The sequence below is a fragment of the Vombatus ursinus genome, unplaced genomic scaffold (genome assembly GCF_900497805.2).
Source record: "Vombatus ursinus unplaced genomic scaffold, bare-nosed wombat genome assembly UNPS02014893.1, whole genome shotgun sequence".
Classification (NCBI taxonomy): Eukaryota; Metazoa; Chordata; class Mammalia; order Diprotodontia; family Vombatidae; genus Vombatus; species Vombatus ursinus.
This window is the reverse complement of record NW_020954671.1, coordinates 8591762-8609028: the sequence shown is the minus strand read 5'-3', so window position 1 is coordinate 8609028 and position 17267 is coordinate 8591762. Positions and strand designations below refer to the sequence as shown.

Genomic DNA, 17267 nt, shown 5'->3' with positions numbered 1-17267 from the left:
TGTTTTTAATTGGCCTATAATATTTATACTGTCTTTAAAAGGACTAGTGTCAACAAATATTTCATTAATATGAGTTGAGTTCCTTTCTCTTTAATACCTTTGCATTCTTGGGGTGTGAAGGACCCCACAAAATGCTTCCCAGTGTTTTTTCCATTCTATCACACACATCAGTTTCAAAGTTTGAAGTTCATAGATATAGATAGAGAGTGTGATGTAAATATGAGCCTTTGGGGAAAAAAAAAGATAGTAATGAAATGGAAGAAGAAAGGCAGAGATCACACAGCTGTTATAGAGAAGTTCAAATTAGTTCCATTTACCACCTTATTTTTGTATTACATTAGACTTCATAAAGTTTTCACATATATTATTTTGTTTGATTTTTCACAGCAACTTGGGTAAGTATGTAGTGTTAAATATTATCTTTAGTTTTTAGGTAAGGAAACTGGCAGAGGAAGCCTGTTAATTAAGCAGCAATATGGGACAGCTAGGTGGTATAGTGGATAGAGCATCAGACTTGGAGTTGAGAAGATATGAGTTCGGATTGGGCCTTAGACACTTAATAACTGGGCAACCCACATTTCACTCAATCACCGTTTGCTTCAGTCTCCTCAACCATAAAGGGGGAATAATACCTCAACGTGTTATTTCGAGGATCAAATGAGATAATAATTGTAATGTGTTTAGCGCAGTACCTAGCACATAGTAAGCACTGCATAAATGTTAGTTGTTGTTGTTGTTATTATTATTATTGTTTAAGGAAAGGCAAAAACAGTCCCTGCCCTAAAAGCTCATGTTCTAATGGAGGAGAACACATGCAAACAACTATGTACAAACAAGATATACATATATATATATATATATGTTTACATATGTTTATATATATTTATATATATATAGGGTAGATTGGAGGTAATCAGTGGAGGGAAGGCACTAGCATTAAGGGGAGGGAGGAATACTGAGTAAAGCTGAGATTTTAGTTGATTCTTGAAAGAAGACAGGGAATTAGAGATGACGTTAGAGATGAAGAGGTAGTTAGAGATGAAGAGGAAGAGTACTTTAGGTATGGGAGACAACTGGTGAAAATGCTTGTCATTTGTTCCTGTCATATAGTTAGGTAATAATGGCACTCAGGGCTCATATTCATGTTTTCTTAGTTGATCTAATGTTCTCTGTGCTTTGTCTACTGTCTCTTTACTACAGCCCATTTCTATTTCATAAAATTTATAAATTGTAGGCATTATTAAATGTCTTCTATGTGCAGAATACCATTAAGTGCTGCCTAAGGGAGAAAGTTTAGATAAGATACAGTTTTTCTCCTCATGGAATTTAAAATGTATTATACAAGTTACAAAAACAACAATAATGATAGTAAAAACCTTGGTAAATTAGTAAATGCCCAATAGAGAATACTAATGTGAGCTGAGGGACAGGAACGTTTACTGTTTGATAGGATGGGAGAATATTTCCAGTCATGGAAGCCTTCCTGGAGAAGGCTGCTTAGGGGTATAAAAAATGAGTAGGTCTCAAATGAGGTTCTTGTTTGGACTAACTGAGGGAGGGAAGCATATTAGGGGTTAAAATTACATTATTTGGTAAAGTATCCAACAAGCTTATTTAAATGAGGCTCAAAAGTTTGATTCTACCACCCTATTGCAAGGTCTCATCTTTCAGTCTGATTGATTTGGAGCCATGAGGGTCACTGACTTTGAAAAATATTTAAAAATATTTTTAATATCTTTAAAGATAAGGAAGGAAAGTCTTTTAAAAGATATTAGTAGCTAGGTGGTGCTAAAAATAAATGGAGCAGGCCTGGAGTCAGGAAACTCTGAATTCAAATCCAACCTTAGACTATAGCTATGTGACCTTGGGTAAGTCACTTAACCTCTGTTTCCTCATCCGTAAAATGGGGATAATAATTGACCCTATTTCCCAAAGTTGTTGTAAGGATCGCATGTAAAGTACTTTGCATACCTTAAAGTGCTATATAAACATTAGTTATTATTATTACGATGGTGTGTTTACTGTTGTAATAAGATGTCACAATGTCCATATTTAACTTGGATTTTATGGTGTTTATGATTTCATTTGAGAAATTAGATTCATTTATTGACCCTTCATTTTATCTGTGCAGGGAGAAACCTGTGCTTTCAGAATGTGTGTGTGTGTGTGTGTGTGTCTGTGTCTGTGTCTATGTGTGTCTGTGTGTCCCTGTGTCTGTGCATGTGCACATGCTTTCTAGGGTGCTTCTGTCAGGGGAAGCATGGTATAATGTATATAAAGCTGTTCTTGAGGCCAAGAAGACCTGGGTTCAAGTCCTTCCTCTGACATATACTTGCCTTGTGACTGCATGAGACTTAACCTCTGCTTCCTTGAGGGAACTCTCTCATATTATAAGCTCGTAATAATAACTATTTTTATATAGCTCTTTAAGTTTGCAAAGTGTTTTTACATGTGTAATCTCATTTGACCCTGACAATATCCATGTGAGGTAGGTGCTATAAATACCCCTTTTACAGATAAAGAAACTCAGAGAAGTGCCTTACCCAGGATCATTTAACTATTAAGTGTTTGAGGAGGGATTTGAACTCAGCTCTTCCTGACTCCCGTCCAACACTGTACATTGGTAGAAGAAGTTTTCTCACCTGGGAGTTCTCTATATGTATGACACCCCTATCCCCTTCCTTTCCTTTCCTTGCCCAAATAATGTTGACTGGCATTGAATGATGGGGTAGAGGTGTGCATGTGGGGGTGGGGCTCTACAGTGGTATAATATAACTGTTGAGTTATAAAGAGCTAAAAACTCTTCACTTAAATTATTATAAGCTTAATATTAATATTAATTTAGTATGACTTCATGGAGAGAGTATTGGCTGTGGTGTTAGAGGATATGGATTTAAGTCTTGCCTCTTCCTGTCATCATGATTTTGGGCAAGTTACTTAGCCTTTCTTGGCCTCAGTGTCCTCATAAGTAAAACGAGGGGCTTGGACTGTACAGCTTCTGAGGGCCTTTTGAGTTCTACATCTATGATCCTATGATCTGTAGATCAATTAAATTTGCTTTCTAATTATTTACCTTTAAATAAGTGAATTTCATCATATAAAATGTCATAACTCCATCAGTTGTCTTCGTTAATTTTGTTTTATGGAATTGTATTTAGTTACATTTTGTTCCTTCTGTTCTGCTTTTTTGGGGGTATTGTTTCATGAAGTTCTTTCCTAATTTATTTGCCTCATTAATATTAATTATTAATTAATCAAGATATTATAATTATATTATATACGATACACTATATAATATATTCAAATTATATATTATTATATATTAATATATTAATTAATATAAATAATTATGTATCCCATTACATTAATATACCACAGTTTATTTAACCATTTCCCCATTGTTTAATGTTGAAGTGGCTTATAATTTATTCTTAATTACAGAAGTTGCTATAAAATTCTTTTGAACAGATAGCTTTTCAATATGAAGACTTTTCAGGATGTACTATAAGCAATTAAATGATAATGTTAAATAGTATGATTTAATTTTGAACTTTGTTTTTTTTCTGATTGCTTTCTAAAAGGATCCTGCTGGCTAGCAGTTCCACTATGACTGAGTTTTTCATCAGTGTCACAGTGTTGTCTTGCACATTTATCACATCTCTAATAATTACATTTGTTTAATAGAAAAAGTCATCTTTCCATAATTGAGATTACATCTTATTTCATTTTTTTCATGTTGATTATATAATTCCTTTGTATGGTTTAAGTTCATTATGCAGCTAAAATCCACTAAGATATATGGTATGAGGTATGGATCTAAAATTAATGTCCCACCCAGTACTAACCAGTTTCTCCAGTTACATTTGTTAAATAATGATTTTTTTTCACCAGTTTTCATATTCTCTAAGTTAATTAATCTTTTTGTAGTTATTTGATTGCATTTCTAGTATTTCTCTTTTCTTCTGTCAATTCATTTCTCTGGGGTTTTTTTCTCTTGCTTTTCTTGAAGAAAAAAACCCCCTCATATCCATTAGTTTTGAGAATAACTAGTCATAATATATTTTAAAGTTTGCAAGTACTAATCAACCTTCATCAGTTTCCCTCCATCCTCACCTCATTGTGCTGCTTTATGTTCTTGCTTCTTTGTTTTTAAAAATTTATTTTTGTTTAGTTGTTTTCAGTCATGGTTGACTCTTTGTGACCATTTTTGGGATTTTCTTGGCAAAGATACTGCAGTGGCTTGCCAGTTTCTTCTCTAACTCATTTTATAGGTGAGGAATGGAGGCAAACAGGGTTAAGTGACTTGCCCAGGGTCACAGGGCTAGTAAGTTTCTGAGGTCTTCCTGACTCCAGGCCCAGCACTCTATCCACCTAGCTGTGCCTGCCTGCCTTTCTCTCCCCAATTTATTTACTTTTGTGATTACTTATCTCTTTCCCCTATTGCCACACCTCTTTTCCTCCCTCCCCCTCTTGAACTGTAAAAAGAAAAGAAACACTCAATAATGTGTATAGGTAAACAAGATAAATTCTGACACTGGCCTGTGTCCAAAAATGTCTGTCCTATTCTGCATTTTAATCTGACTGGGAGTAGGTGGCCTGTTTCATCTTCAGTCCTCATGGATAAACTCGTGGTTTATCATTGTGTTGATCATAATTCTAAAGTCTTTCAAAGTTGTTTTCTTTTATATGTTGTTATTATATAAATTTTCTCATAGTTCAGCTCCCCTCATTCAGCATTAATTTGCACAGGTCTTCCCAGTTTTCCTCTGAAACTGTCCATTTCATCATTTCTCATGGCACAATAACATTCTATTATACTCATATGTAGTGTTTTTTTTTTTTTTAACCATACCCAATAGGTGGATTTCTTCTCATTTTCCAGTTTGGCATTATTATGAAAAGAGAGGCTATCATTATTTTTGTATCTCTGGGTTAAAAACATATGGTGCATAGTTCCAAATTGCTTTTCAGGATAGCTGGATCATTTTCACAGCTCTACCAAAAGAGCTAGTGCCTATTTCCAGCAGTTCTTCCAACATTTGTCATTTTCCTGTTTGGTCATCTTTGCCAATCTGATGGGTATGAGGTGGAACCTCATAGTTGTTTTAATTTGTACTTCTCTATTAGTGATTTGGAACTTTTTTTTATAAGGTTGTTGTTAGCTTGGATTTCTTCCTTTGAAAAATATTTGGTCTGATGGGGAATGGCTCTTAGTCTAAGGAACTTGAATCAATTCCTCATATGTTTTGGATATGAGATCTTTATCAGAGAAACTTGGTGCAAAACTTTTTAATTATATGTAATCAGTATTTCCATTTACCTTCTATGATGCTCTTTATTACTTGTTCAATCATGACTTCTTTCCTTGCTCCAATAATTTACTTACAATGTTCTCTTTTTCATTTAAGTCATGTGTGTACATATCATTAATCTTGGCATATGGTATGAGATGTTGATCTGTACCTAATTTCTGCCAAACTGCTTTCTAGTTTTCCTGGCAGTTTTTGTCAAACAGTGAGTCCTTACCCCAGTATCAGGAGTCTTTGGGTTTATTAAACATTATTCTATTTTGTTGATTTGCTTCTATATTTTTTGAACCTAAGTTTTGATTTCACTGATCAACCTCTTTATTTTTTTTAACCACTACCATATTGTTTTAATGATTACTGTTTTATACTTTAGTTTGAGATCTGCTACTGCTAGACCCTCTTTCTTTCCATTTTTTTATTATTACCCTTCATGACCTTTTTTCCTCCATATTAATTTTGTTACAATTTTTTTTTAGCTCTATAAAAGAATCCTTTGGTTGTTTGACATGTCAGTGAATAATTAATTTAGGGAGTATCATTGTTTTATTATACTGGCTTCATCTACCCATGAGCAATCAATATTTCTCTAATTATTTAGGTCTGTCTTTATTTCTGAAAAGAGTGTTTTATAAATGGATTCATATGTTTCTTAGGTGAGTCTTGGTAGATATACTCCTAAATATTTTATACTTTCTTTAGTTATTTTGAATTTAATTTCTCTTTCTAGTTCTTACTCTTTGATTTTTTAAAATATGCATTTTATTATAATTTTATCCTGTTCTGTGATGAAACCCCTTGGTGTTTTGATTGGTATTGCATTAATATATTAGGTTATTTAGGGAGTGGTCATTTTTACTTTGTTAATGTAAACCATCCATGAACACTGAATGCTCCTCCAGTATTATTTAGGGCTTCCTTGATTTCAATCATGATAGTTTTATAGTTGGCGTTGTATTGGTCATATGTATTTCTAGGTAGGTTAATTCTTCATGTTTTTTTTAAAGGTATTTATTCTTACAAATGAAATTTCTCTTTTTATAAATTTTTTTCTTGCTCTTTCTTGCTTTTTTTTTGATATAGTTGTGTTGATGGTAACTAGACAGAAGTGGTCCATTGACATGTTCTTCTTGCTATTGATGAACAAACAGATGGCCTCATTCTGTGTGATTACTGTAAAATGGGCATGACCAAGGACTGAGAGAATGGTTAAAAGTAGCTGAAAATAGAATATTAGAATCCTTCATGTGTAATGCAGAGGGAATATGGTCAAGTGGTTAAAGATTTGGTTCATTGTGTGATCTTAATGACACTTTAATTTTCCACTTGTAAAGGGGAGAATAATAATAATGATAATACCATCTGCATATTTTTGAGAGATGATTTTAGGATTAATGAGTTAAATTTATAAATTTGACAGCAGCCATTTTGTCAGCCTTTCTTGGGAAGCTGATTTGTTTTATAGAACACCAGATTCCTTTTTTGCGTGTAGAATTTGATTAACCTGAAACTTTTGTGTAATATTTAGAATCTTTGTCAAGTATACAAGCTTTCTCTGGCTGACTTTTTTCCTTTTAGATTATGATATTGTTTCAACTTGTTGGCTTTTTGAAATCTAACTTTCGTAGGCTACAAGCCAAAAAACAGTTGATTTAAATACCGAGGATGTAAGCATGGATTAACATGAGTGGACTAACATTTTTGCTTTAATTTTTTTTTTTTTAGTGAGACTAATTTTAAAACAACAGTGAAACTTTCTTGCCCCACTGTATATTAGGAAGCTTGAGTCGTTCAATTTATATAAATCATGTTAGAATTTGGGCATCGGGGATGAAGATATAAATATTTGGTTGAAATTTATTAAAACTTCCTAATTGCTCCAAGGAGTTTGTTAACTCTTTTATTTTTCAATAGCAAATTATATAAATTTGTTTTTGGTACAATATTGTTGCCGAAATTATAAATCACATAATAAATAAGATGTCCCATAAATGTCTAATTGTTTTTTTTAACACTACAGAACCATTGTTTCATGTAAACTCTATTTTGAGCTTTCTTTTGAAATAACTGACTTTAACAGAGAATTCCTGTTACCTAGAAATTGATGACAGACTTACATTTCCTTTTTTGTTTCTTAGACGTTCCATCCTCAGAGCAGCCTGAACTGTTCCTAAAGAAACTTCAGCAGTGCTGTGTAATTTTTGACTTCATGGACACGCTATCAGATCTTAAAATGAAAGAATACAAGCGCTCCACTCTTAATGAACTGGTGGACTACATTACAATAAGCAGAGGCTGTTTGACAGAGCAGACTTACCCTGAAGTAGTTAGAATGGTGAGTTTTTTTTTTTTCACATCGCGGACACTTTTCAGCTCCTTCCGTAGTTACCCACAGGTGTTTATTGTCTAACCAATGAAGGTTGCTTCTAAAGATTAGATACAGCCTTCTCTATCTGTAACTAAGCAAAAGTAGTCACTGTGATATCTGAAGTGCATTGTATGAGGATGAAATCCACAGCTTCTTATATCATAAAAGTAATGAAAGATTAATAACTTTATATTTGAAACCATTATTTCCAGGACCATGCTTGGATGTGTATGTATGTGTATGTACACGTCTGTGCGTGCATATGAATGTGTGTTTTTAAAGAAGAGGCTAGGAGGAGGACCATTGAAAGTTTCAAGTCTTTATTTGAACAAATATTCCAAGTTTTGGATATCTTATTTATTTTTTTCTCTTCATTGTGGAGAAAGAAAACATCTTTAAGCTTTTAACAAAATTCTAATTCAGAGAATCTAACTAAAATCCTTCCTGTGTGATTGATCAGTTTTATAGTCACTGAACTAATAGACTGTCATAATTTTTAAAAAATAAGTTTTATTTAGTCTTTCTTTTCATTTGTCACAATTACTGCCCACTGACCTCCTTGGACTCCCTTAACAAATAAGTAGAGTGAAGAAAAAGTGATCAACGTATTGGCCATTTCATGACATAAACAATCATTTAACTACTGTCAGTGTTTATTTCTTTGGTAGATTTCTGTAGAGTTAGTGCTTTCATTGGTACCCAAGAAGGCACTGTAACTATCACACTCATGGTATTCTAATTATGCTAATTTGAAGTGATACTGCAGTGGTTTGAGGGATTTAATATACCTTTTATAAAAGTACTTGGTTTACATACCTTTAGGAGGATCTGACCTACTGTGCCTTGTGGGTGTTGACCAAAGATTTACTTCTGAATAATACTTAGATTTTATAATATCTAGCTTTATAAATTTATATTAAAAGGATATAGGAGGAAAAAAACAGTTTGTGAAAAGGTGCGATTTTAAAAGTGTTTTTTGTTTGAGATGATTCTAGCTAGCACTCACAATTGAAGAAGCAGTGGGGTGATTTATGAAGGTTATCTTAGATGAATGCCAATAAAATTTAAGTTCCATCCTAGTATATTTTATTTTTGTTTCTAGTCCAAAGAAAACATGTGTAAGAAAACACATCTGTGGGGTCAGTGATTTAAATTCCTTATCACCATAACCTTAAGAGTTTACCTGTTGAATATACTTCTCAATTTGGCATTCAAGGACCTCTTTGATCAACATCCAACCTAATTTTCTAGCTTTATCTCTCCTCAACAAAAACCCTGTCCTTCAACTAAGTGGGTCTCCCCATTGACCTTGAATATCCCTTGCGCATTGCTGTCTTTATGGTTGCTCAGATTGTACTTGCCCTTTTCTGAAATACCCTCCTCCTTCTTCCTTGTCTAAATCAAGCTTGTCCTTCAAGGCCTAATTTCACATACAACCTTCTCCAAACACGTTAGCCCAGCGTAATCTCTTTCTCTTCTGAACTGTAGCAATTTCTGTTTGTATTATTTACTTGAAACTTATTCATATACTCCTTTTTATTCTTTAACTTTTTGTTAAGGAATTAGAAAAAAAAACCAAAATAAAACCTTCCAGATCATTCGTTCCCATAGGACATGTACCATGCCTTTACTTTCTTATATGTATCTACCATGGTTTCTAGCATAATGATAAGTACATAGCAGTTGATAAATATTTGTTGAAAGAATGGGTGAATTTCCTCTTTAGTTATTGATTTGTGCAGCTTTCAAGCTATTTATCTCCAGGGTTATCCAATCCAACCAACATTTATCAAATAACTACTATGTACAAGATACTAGAAAAACACAGGCAAAATGAGGGGATACAGCATTTAAACTGATGAGTATTTGACAATAGTTCCAGAGGAGTAAGGGAACACTAACAATTAAGGTGTCAAAAAAAAAACCACCTACTACTATAGGAGATGATTTGTTGTTGGTGAGTAGTATCAGTGGTGCCCAACGCTCTGTGACCCCACTTGGGGTTTTCTTGGCAAAGATACCAGAGTGGTTTGCCATTCCTTCTATAGCTCATTTTACAGATGAGAACTGAGACAAATGGGGTTAAGTGACTTGCCCAGGGACATGGAGCTAGTAAGTGTCTGAGGCTGGATTTGAATTCAGGTCCCCCTGACTCCGGGGAGTGCTCTAGCCACTGCACTATCTAACTGCCCCATGGGAAATGATACATTAGCCTTGAAGGAAACTAGAAATTGTAAGGAGGGGCTGTATCCCAGGCACAGGGAATAGATACAGTGCAAAGTCATGGAGGCAGGAGAGGGAGTGCCAGATTTTGGTCACAGCAAGAAATGGACTGTTGAATTTGGGTAACAGAAAATGAATAAGTAGTGTCCCTGGAAAAGAAGGCTGTATCTAAATTGAAAAGGATTTTAGGTCCCAAGCTAAAGAGCTTATATTTTATTCTAGAGGCAGTAGAAACACTGAAGATTGTTGAGAAGATAAGAGACATGGCAGAAGCATCTAATGATTGGGAGGAAAAAAGTTGAAATTCCAGGCAGAGAGGAGTTACTATCCAAGTGTAAAAATTTATGAAGTGTGGGAATAGAGTGAGCTTGGAATTGTTCATCAAATCCTCAGATACTGAAACTGATTACTTGAAAGTTGACAGAAGGAAGTGTAGTATGGTTGGAAGGAGTCTGGAATCAAAAGAACTGGATTCGATTCCTGATTTTTCTATTCCAATTCTTCCCCTCTCAGGCTTTCAGTTTCTTCATCTGCAAAAGTGGGAAGATATTATCTTTAAGATTCCTTAGGTTCAGATTGTTTGCTGAAATCTGTGATTGCATTCAAACTTCAGGACTACTGTCTATAATTTTAGCACCACCAAAAAATGATTATTCTTTTGCCTTTGATATATAAAGGACTCCTGCAAAAAAGAGAACAATTTCCTTTTAGAAAGGGAAGAGAAGAAATAAGTTTTGACCAGTGGTGTATGTGTGTATGCAGGTTTTTTTTTTTTAAATAGCTCTTGTTAGTGGAGTGCTTTAAGGTTTACAAAATGCTTTTACCACAATAACCCTGGGAAATAGAAAGCATACATATTTTCATCTCACTTTTCAGATGAGAAAATGGAGACTGAGAGAAGTTAATGAGTTTCCTGAGGTCACAGAGTAAGTGTCAAAGATGGGATTTAAATCCAGGTTCCTACCTCTCAGGCTAGTGCTCTATCTACTCTACCATGTTGCCTCCTTTTTTAATATAACTGATCTTTCCCAGGAGGTACCTAGAGACCTGATGCTACTACTGGGAAGTATACCATTCATTTTTTAGCTTAATTATAGTGGTTTCAAATGTATGATGCATTTTTTTATTAGGTAAATTGAAGAGATGCATGGTGTCATAGAAAGAACACTGGCCGTGAAGTCACGAGACCTGGGTTCCAATTCTAGTCTTGTCACTGGTAAGCTGTCCATACCTGGGCAGGCAGGTCACTTTAACCCCTCAAAATAGCAGTGCTTCCTCTGTAGAATTGGGATATGAAGCTTTCCCTATACATTTAAAAGGAACATTGTAAGAAAAAAGTGAGTAATAAGCCTTAAAATGTTATATAAATGTTAACTCCGCTGCTTTTGTTGAGTACTTAAGAGAGCTAAGACATTTGGAAAGAAGAAAAAGGAAAAGCACTGCCATTAAATTATTAAACAGTTTCTTAAAATGGGAATCATAGAACTGGTGGTCACCACAGCACATCATCCAAGCACTTCTTGTACTCTATTCTTTTTTTTTTTTGTTTTGTTTTGTTTTCTGCCTTTTTTTAGGTGGTAAGCACTGTCTATTTAGGATTAAACTCCCCCACCTCCCATATTTCTCCACCAGCCTCTGTCCTGTACTCTCCATCTCCCCATTTGGGAAAATGGAGCTTAGTACTGGCTTGAAGACATGTCTCTTTAGGTAGCAAAAGTAGTTTACATAATGTTGCCTTAGTACTGACATCTTTCTGTGAAGAAAGTGTCACTGTCTTGTTTTTAGAGAGGAAAATTGAGGCACAGAGAAGTATCTTATCTTGTTTGTACATTGCATCACAGTCATTAGCAAAGCTTAAAACTATTGTTTGCTCAGTGATGATCAGCTAGATTCTTATCTTTTCTCATGATCAGCAACTTCCCAGCATTAATGGGTGAAATTGTGCAGCTTTCTGTGAAATACCAATGAAGTGTTGTCTGGTCTATGTTAAATATGTTATCCATGTCATGAACTCAGGGGTATCTAGGTGGCACAGTGGATAGAGCCAGGGTCACTGGATTAGAGTACATGGAAGAGAGTAAAGTGGATTGGAAGATGGTAAAGTTAAGAAGGAGCCAGGTTATAAAGAGTTTGAAAATCAAACCGAGGATTTTATATTTGACCTTGGAGGTAATAGGGAGCCACTGGACTTTACTGAGTTTGGGGGAGCTGTGTACTTAAGGAAGGTCACTGTTAGCCAAGTAGACGATGGATTAGAGTGGGAGGCTTGAAGCAGGGAGACAACCAGGAGGCTATTGCAGTAATGCATCTGTGAAGTGATAAGGGCCTGTTCCAAGGTAGTTGAGTGTCAGAAGAGAGAAGACAGCATATACAAGAGATATTGCAATGGTAGAATCAATAGGACTTGGCAGCCATTTGAATATGTAGGTTTTGGAAGTGATATGGACTGATGACTTTTCAAGATTGTGAACCTGGGTGACTGGGAGGATGGTGGTGCCCTTTACAGTAAAAGGGAAGTCTGGAAAATGTTTGGAAAGCACAGAAGGGATTTTTGGGGAAAGAGAATAAGTTCAAGTTTAGACATGTTGAGTTTATCTTGTTGTTCAGTCTTTTTTCAGTCATATCCAACTCTTCGTAACACTATTTAGGGTTTTCCAGGCAAAGACACTAGAATGGTTTACCGTTTTCCTTCTCCAGCTTATTTTATAGATGAGAAAACTGAGACAAACAGGGTTAAATGATTTATCCAGGGTCACATAGCTGAGAAGTTATCTGAGGCCAGATTTGAAGTCAGGAAGATGAGTTTTCCTGACTCTAGGCAGGACACCATTCATCACGCCGCCTAGCTATTTAGGGGACATATACGTGCTAGCCTAGACGCCAGCAGAGAGGTTAGAACTTTATAAATACTTCTGGAGTGCTTGTTCGTTGCTTTTATCAATGTTCTCAAGTCCTTCAAAGTTGTTTTCCTTTATGGGGTTTGAGTAAATTGCTCTGTTCATTTTACTCTATAGGTTCATACATAGGTCCACGTTAGATGGAATCTGCCCCTTTTATAAATTTTTTATTGCAAAGTAATATTCCATTATATTCATATGCTATAATTTATTCAACCCTTCCTCAATTCATGGCTAGTCACTTTGTTTTCAGTTCTATTCCTCATTCTTCCTGTTCTCCTTCATGTAGCATATTTTTGAGTAACCTTACTATTTTCATCACCTGGCTCGGAATGTTTTCTAGATTTTAAGCATCCTTTCCAAAATTCCCAGAACTAGACATAGTGCTTCAGATGTTGTTTAGCACTACTATTACTCTAGATATAACCTAAGATCTCATTTGCTTTTTGACAGCAGAGTGGGATAGGTCACACTTAGTGAGTTTGTGGTTCACTAAAATTACCTGCCCTTTTTCACAGTAGCTGCTTTCTAGTTTTATCCCTCCCATCTAGAACTTGTATAGATTTTTTTTGTGTGTGTGAAACCTCAATTCAGGACTTCATGTTTAGTGGCATCAAATTTCATCTTATTAGGTTTAACTCCTTTCCCCTACCCCAGTCTATCAAGAATTTTTATATATCCTGATTCTGTCACTCAATATATTATCCATACCTTCTAGCTTTGCATCATCTGAAAAGCTGATTAGCATGCCATCTGTGTTTTCATACAAATTTTTTATTAAAATGTTGAATAGCACAGAGCTGTGTAGTATGCCACTAGATATTTACCCTCTATAATTATTTATTAATCACCACTCTTTTTGGTTTTGGTTAGTCAACTAATTCAGAAACCACCTACATCTTTTTCTAGAAGATTTCTTAAGGCAACTCTATTAAACTTAGCACCTATTTATTTTATGTCTTACAAAATTACACTCAACAGTTATTCATTAAAACGGTTCTCATACTAGGCAAGCTTATTTGTAGCAAGTATATAGCTTATCTAACTTTCAAATTATTCGTTATATTGTTGATTTAATCAGGAAGTGTGATAGTTTATTTTATTTGCTCATGGCATATGTTTTTAAAGGTTTTTTTGGATCAGTAAAAGGACACGAAATTAGGCCACTAATTCTCAGATACTGTACTTTAAACTCTTAATTTTTCCCTTTTGATTATTTTTATCTGCAAAAGATGACCATTTGCACATGCCCACAATTTGCTATCTTCCTAAGAAGTTTTCTCTGTCGATGAGTTTTTCATATGTAGTCTAATCTAGAGGTTTTGCTTCAGTTCTGATTTTAAGTTAAGTATGTTATCCAGGGAACAATTGAGGTGTAATGCCATTTACTTCATTTGCAAAACTAGACTTGAAGCTTAACTGTTGGAAAAGTTATTCTGGGTTTTTCCATATACTTAAAAATGTTGACAGCTGTGACCTCTCTGGCTATGATATATAACTGTCTAATAGTATCTTTCATCTCACTGTAACGTGAACACTTTTTTCCACTAGCTGGCAATAGAATTTTAATAAGATCTGTTACAGTATTTCAATTGAAGCCCTTAGTGTTTGTCTCTCTCACTCTTTGAAAGTGTCATTTAGAGATATTTGGAGGACTTGGAGTGCCATAGAAGGCTTCTAGAGCAAAACATTTTTCCAAAAAAAAAAAAAAAAAAAAAAAAAGACATGCAGAATTGTAAGGAGTGTTTTCCAGAATGTGAAATTCCTTTTGTTATCCCTTTGACCCATATCTTAGTCGATATCATCAGTCAGTCAGTCAGCTAACATTTATAAAGCGCCTACCAATTGCCAGGCACTGTGTTAAATACTGGGTTGTACATGACTTTTAGATGATTGAGTCAAAAATATGAATGATGCCTGGTGAGTTTGATCTCTAGAAGAAGCTATGGTATCAGAAGATGCTGTCAGCTAAAGAAAGCTGAGAAAATGATAATATCTTGAATATATTGTTCATGAAAACACTGGTGATTAAAATAGGAAATTAGAAGGGAAAAATGGAGAGCAGGTAACATCTAATGGGGATGTTGAAAACTGACCAATTCAGGAAACAAATGGAAATCAGATTATGTTATACATATATAAATATTCATATATACATACATAGTGTATGTATATATAAATATATATACATGTATATATAATATATATTATATACATACATTATGTATGTATAACATATATAATGTATATATATATATAATAGCAAATAAAAGTTACTTATGTGATGGGAGGGGGTGAGGAAAGAAGATTAGTTTTTGAGCTGATAAAAGAAAAAGATCAGGAAGTGGAAACGAGAAACTAGAATGCTTATAGCGGAAGACAAGATGAGCTTGGAGTCTTTTGAAGGAAGTATGACTGCAGAGTAGGGAATAGCAAGGGTTTTTTGGGGAGAGGGAGGTACAGAAAAAAGAAGACGAGGTATATTTTAAGGTATAAATTGAATTTGGAACAATGTGATCCAGAAGATAAGAATATGAGCCAGATTTCCTGTGATATCTTCCATTCCTAAAATTCTGTATCTTGTGGAATTTTTCCTTAGTAAAATCTGTTTTTTAAAACTTGATAAAAATATAATAACCTCAGATTCAGTAAAGATGAAATCAATTTAAGATTGGTCTTTAATACCACAATGGACGAACTATTTTGTTTTTGGAGGACTAGTTGTTTGCTTGTTTCGGGGAGAGAATTGGGTCAAATGTTATATTGAAAATGTTCGGTTGTATAGAAACTCAGGTTTCCTTAAAAAAAAAAAATCAGTTATTGTGTTTGAGGGTCAGCTTCTTGACTAGAATTGCCCACACTGTCTCTCTACTCTTTTCCAAATCAGTGTCAATGACACCAGTTCAAAAACAGAAGAATAAAGCATATATACCTTTTAGTCTCATTAAAGCCACCCATCCCTGGCCTGTTGCCAGAAACTCCATCCTGGACAGTTATCCAGCTTATTGTGAAACAACCTGATCAGGGGCAAGGAATGATAACTACATACAGACAGATGGCAAACTCCCTCATAGGATCATAGAACACACGTGGATAAAGTGAGTTTTATTTTTAGTTACTTGTCACATAACCTGGGGATTTGTTACACTAATGAAGGGTCACTGTGAATAGAATAGTCTTAAGAAAGAATAGCAGCAAAAAAGAGAAGCGCTTTTATTGTTACTTCTGATTCATTTTTGGTTATGATCTGAATTTTACATAAAGTATCTACATTATTAATATATCAGGAGGTTTGTTTTTTTTAAAAAATTAGAAATTTAGATGGGGTATGCTTTTTTCTCTTAATATCTTTGTCATAATCAACATCCGCATAGTTTTCAAATTCAAGTTTTTAAGATTTTATCTTATAATTTGTCAAAATGAAATCACATCAGCTGATGGGCTAAAAACATGTTCAGAACAGATATTGAAACAGGCAATTGATTTTGTTACATTCAGAATACCTTAATTGCAGCAATGATTTATTTTAAAACTTAAAATAATTTTCTGTGAGGAAAGAAATGTTTGGACAGTGTTTCCTAATAGCTTATTATTTCAAATTTATTTATTATTTATGATATTTAATAAATTTTATTTCTTATATTGAATTTATTACATGAATTTGTATGAACTAATGATTCATACTATATCTCCATTAAGAGATGATTGAATTGAATTAAAACACACATAATAAAATCCTGATATTCCATGGTTATTCTATAAAATCAATGTATGATCCTTTTCCCCAAAAGCTACCCTGAAGGGGCCCCATAGTATCTAGATGTATTAGTAGTACCATGACTATTGCAGAGTTTACACCTCTATTTTTGGAGTCTAGGATTTAATATCTGCAAACATCAGTGCTGGATTCACTGCTCTATTTCCAATTTTGGATGTAGTTGCTTTAAGATTGTTTGTGTATGTGAAATAATATTTCCCTGATGGTTTTGAGCTGAGAAAACAGACTAGAAAGAGAAATTATTTTTATGGAATTAGCTGTCATCTTTTGAACGGGTAGAAATTGCCTGAAACTCTATTTGCTCTGTGTGTGTGCGTGTGTGTGTGTGTGTGTGTGTGTGTGTGTGTGTGTATGAAATTCCTGTTCATGAAATGGAAACTTGACATACAGCCCTGACTTGAATAGATAGTGTGAGTGGTGATGTACTGGGGGTAATGCTGTGGGTTCAGATTATGAAGCTGGGCAGTGTGTGTGTGTGTGTGTGTGTGTGTGTGTGTGTGTGTGTGTGTGTGTGTGTGTGAAATTCCTGTTCATGACATGGAAACTTGACATACAGCCCTGACTTGAATAGATAGTGTGAGTGGTGATGTAATGGGCGTAATGCAGTGGGTTCAGATTATGAAGCTGGACAGTGCAGTTTAACTTTTAGCCTGTAGACACTTGTAGGTTTTTGAGCCTAATTAAAATTATGTTCA

At 34.5% G+C, this 17267-nt stretch overlaps 1 protein-coding gene across 5 annotated transcripts in view; it reads left to right on the top strand.

Annotated features, from left to right (window-relative positions):
- The window catches only part of PPP2R5E (protein phosphatase 2 regulatory subunit B'epsilon), a 152711-nt gene that overhangs the window by 71731 nt on the left and 63713 nt on the right, over positions 1 to 17267 (top strand). For all 5 annotated transcript variants that reach the window (XM_027842856.1, XM_027842853.1, XM_027842852.1 and 2 more), the window contains exon 3: positions 7445 to 7641. In XM_027842856.1, the coding sequence (XP_027698657.1) occupies positions 7445 to 7641 (197 nt within the window). The remainder of the gene's footprint in view (positions 1 to 7444; positions 7642 to 17267) is intronic.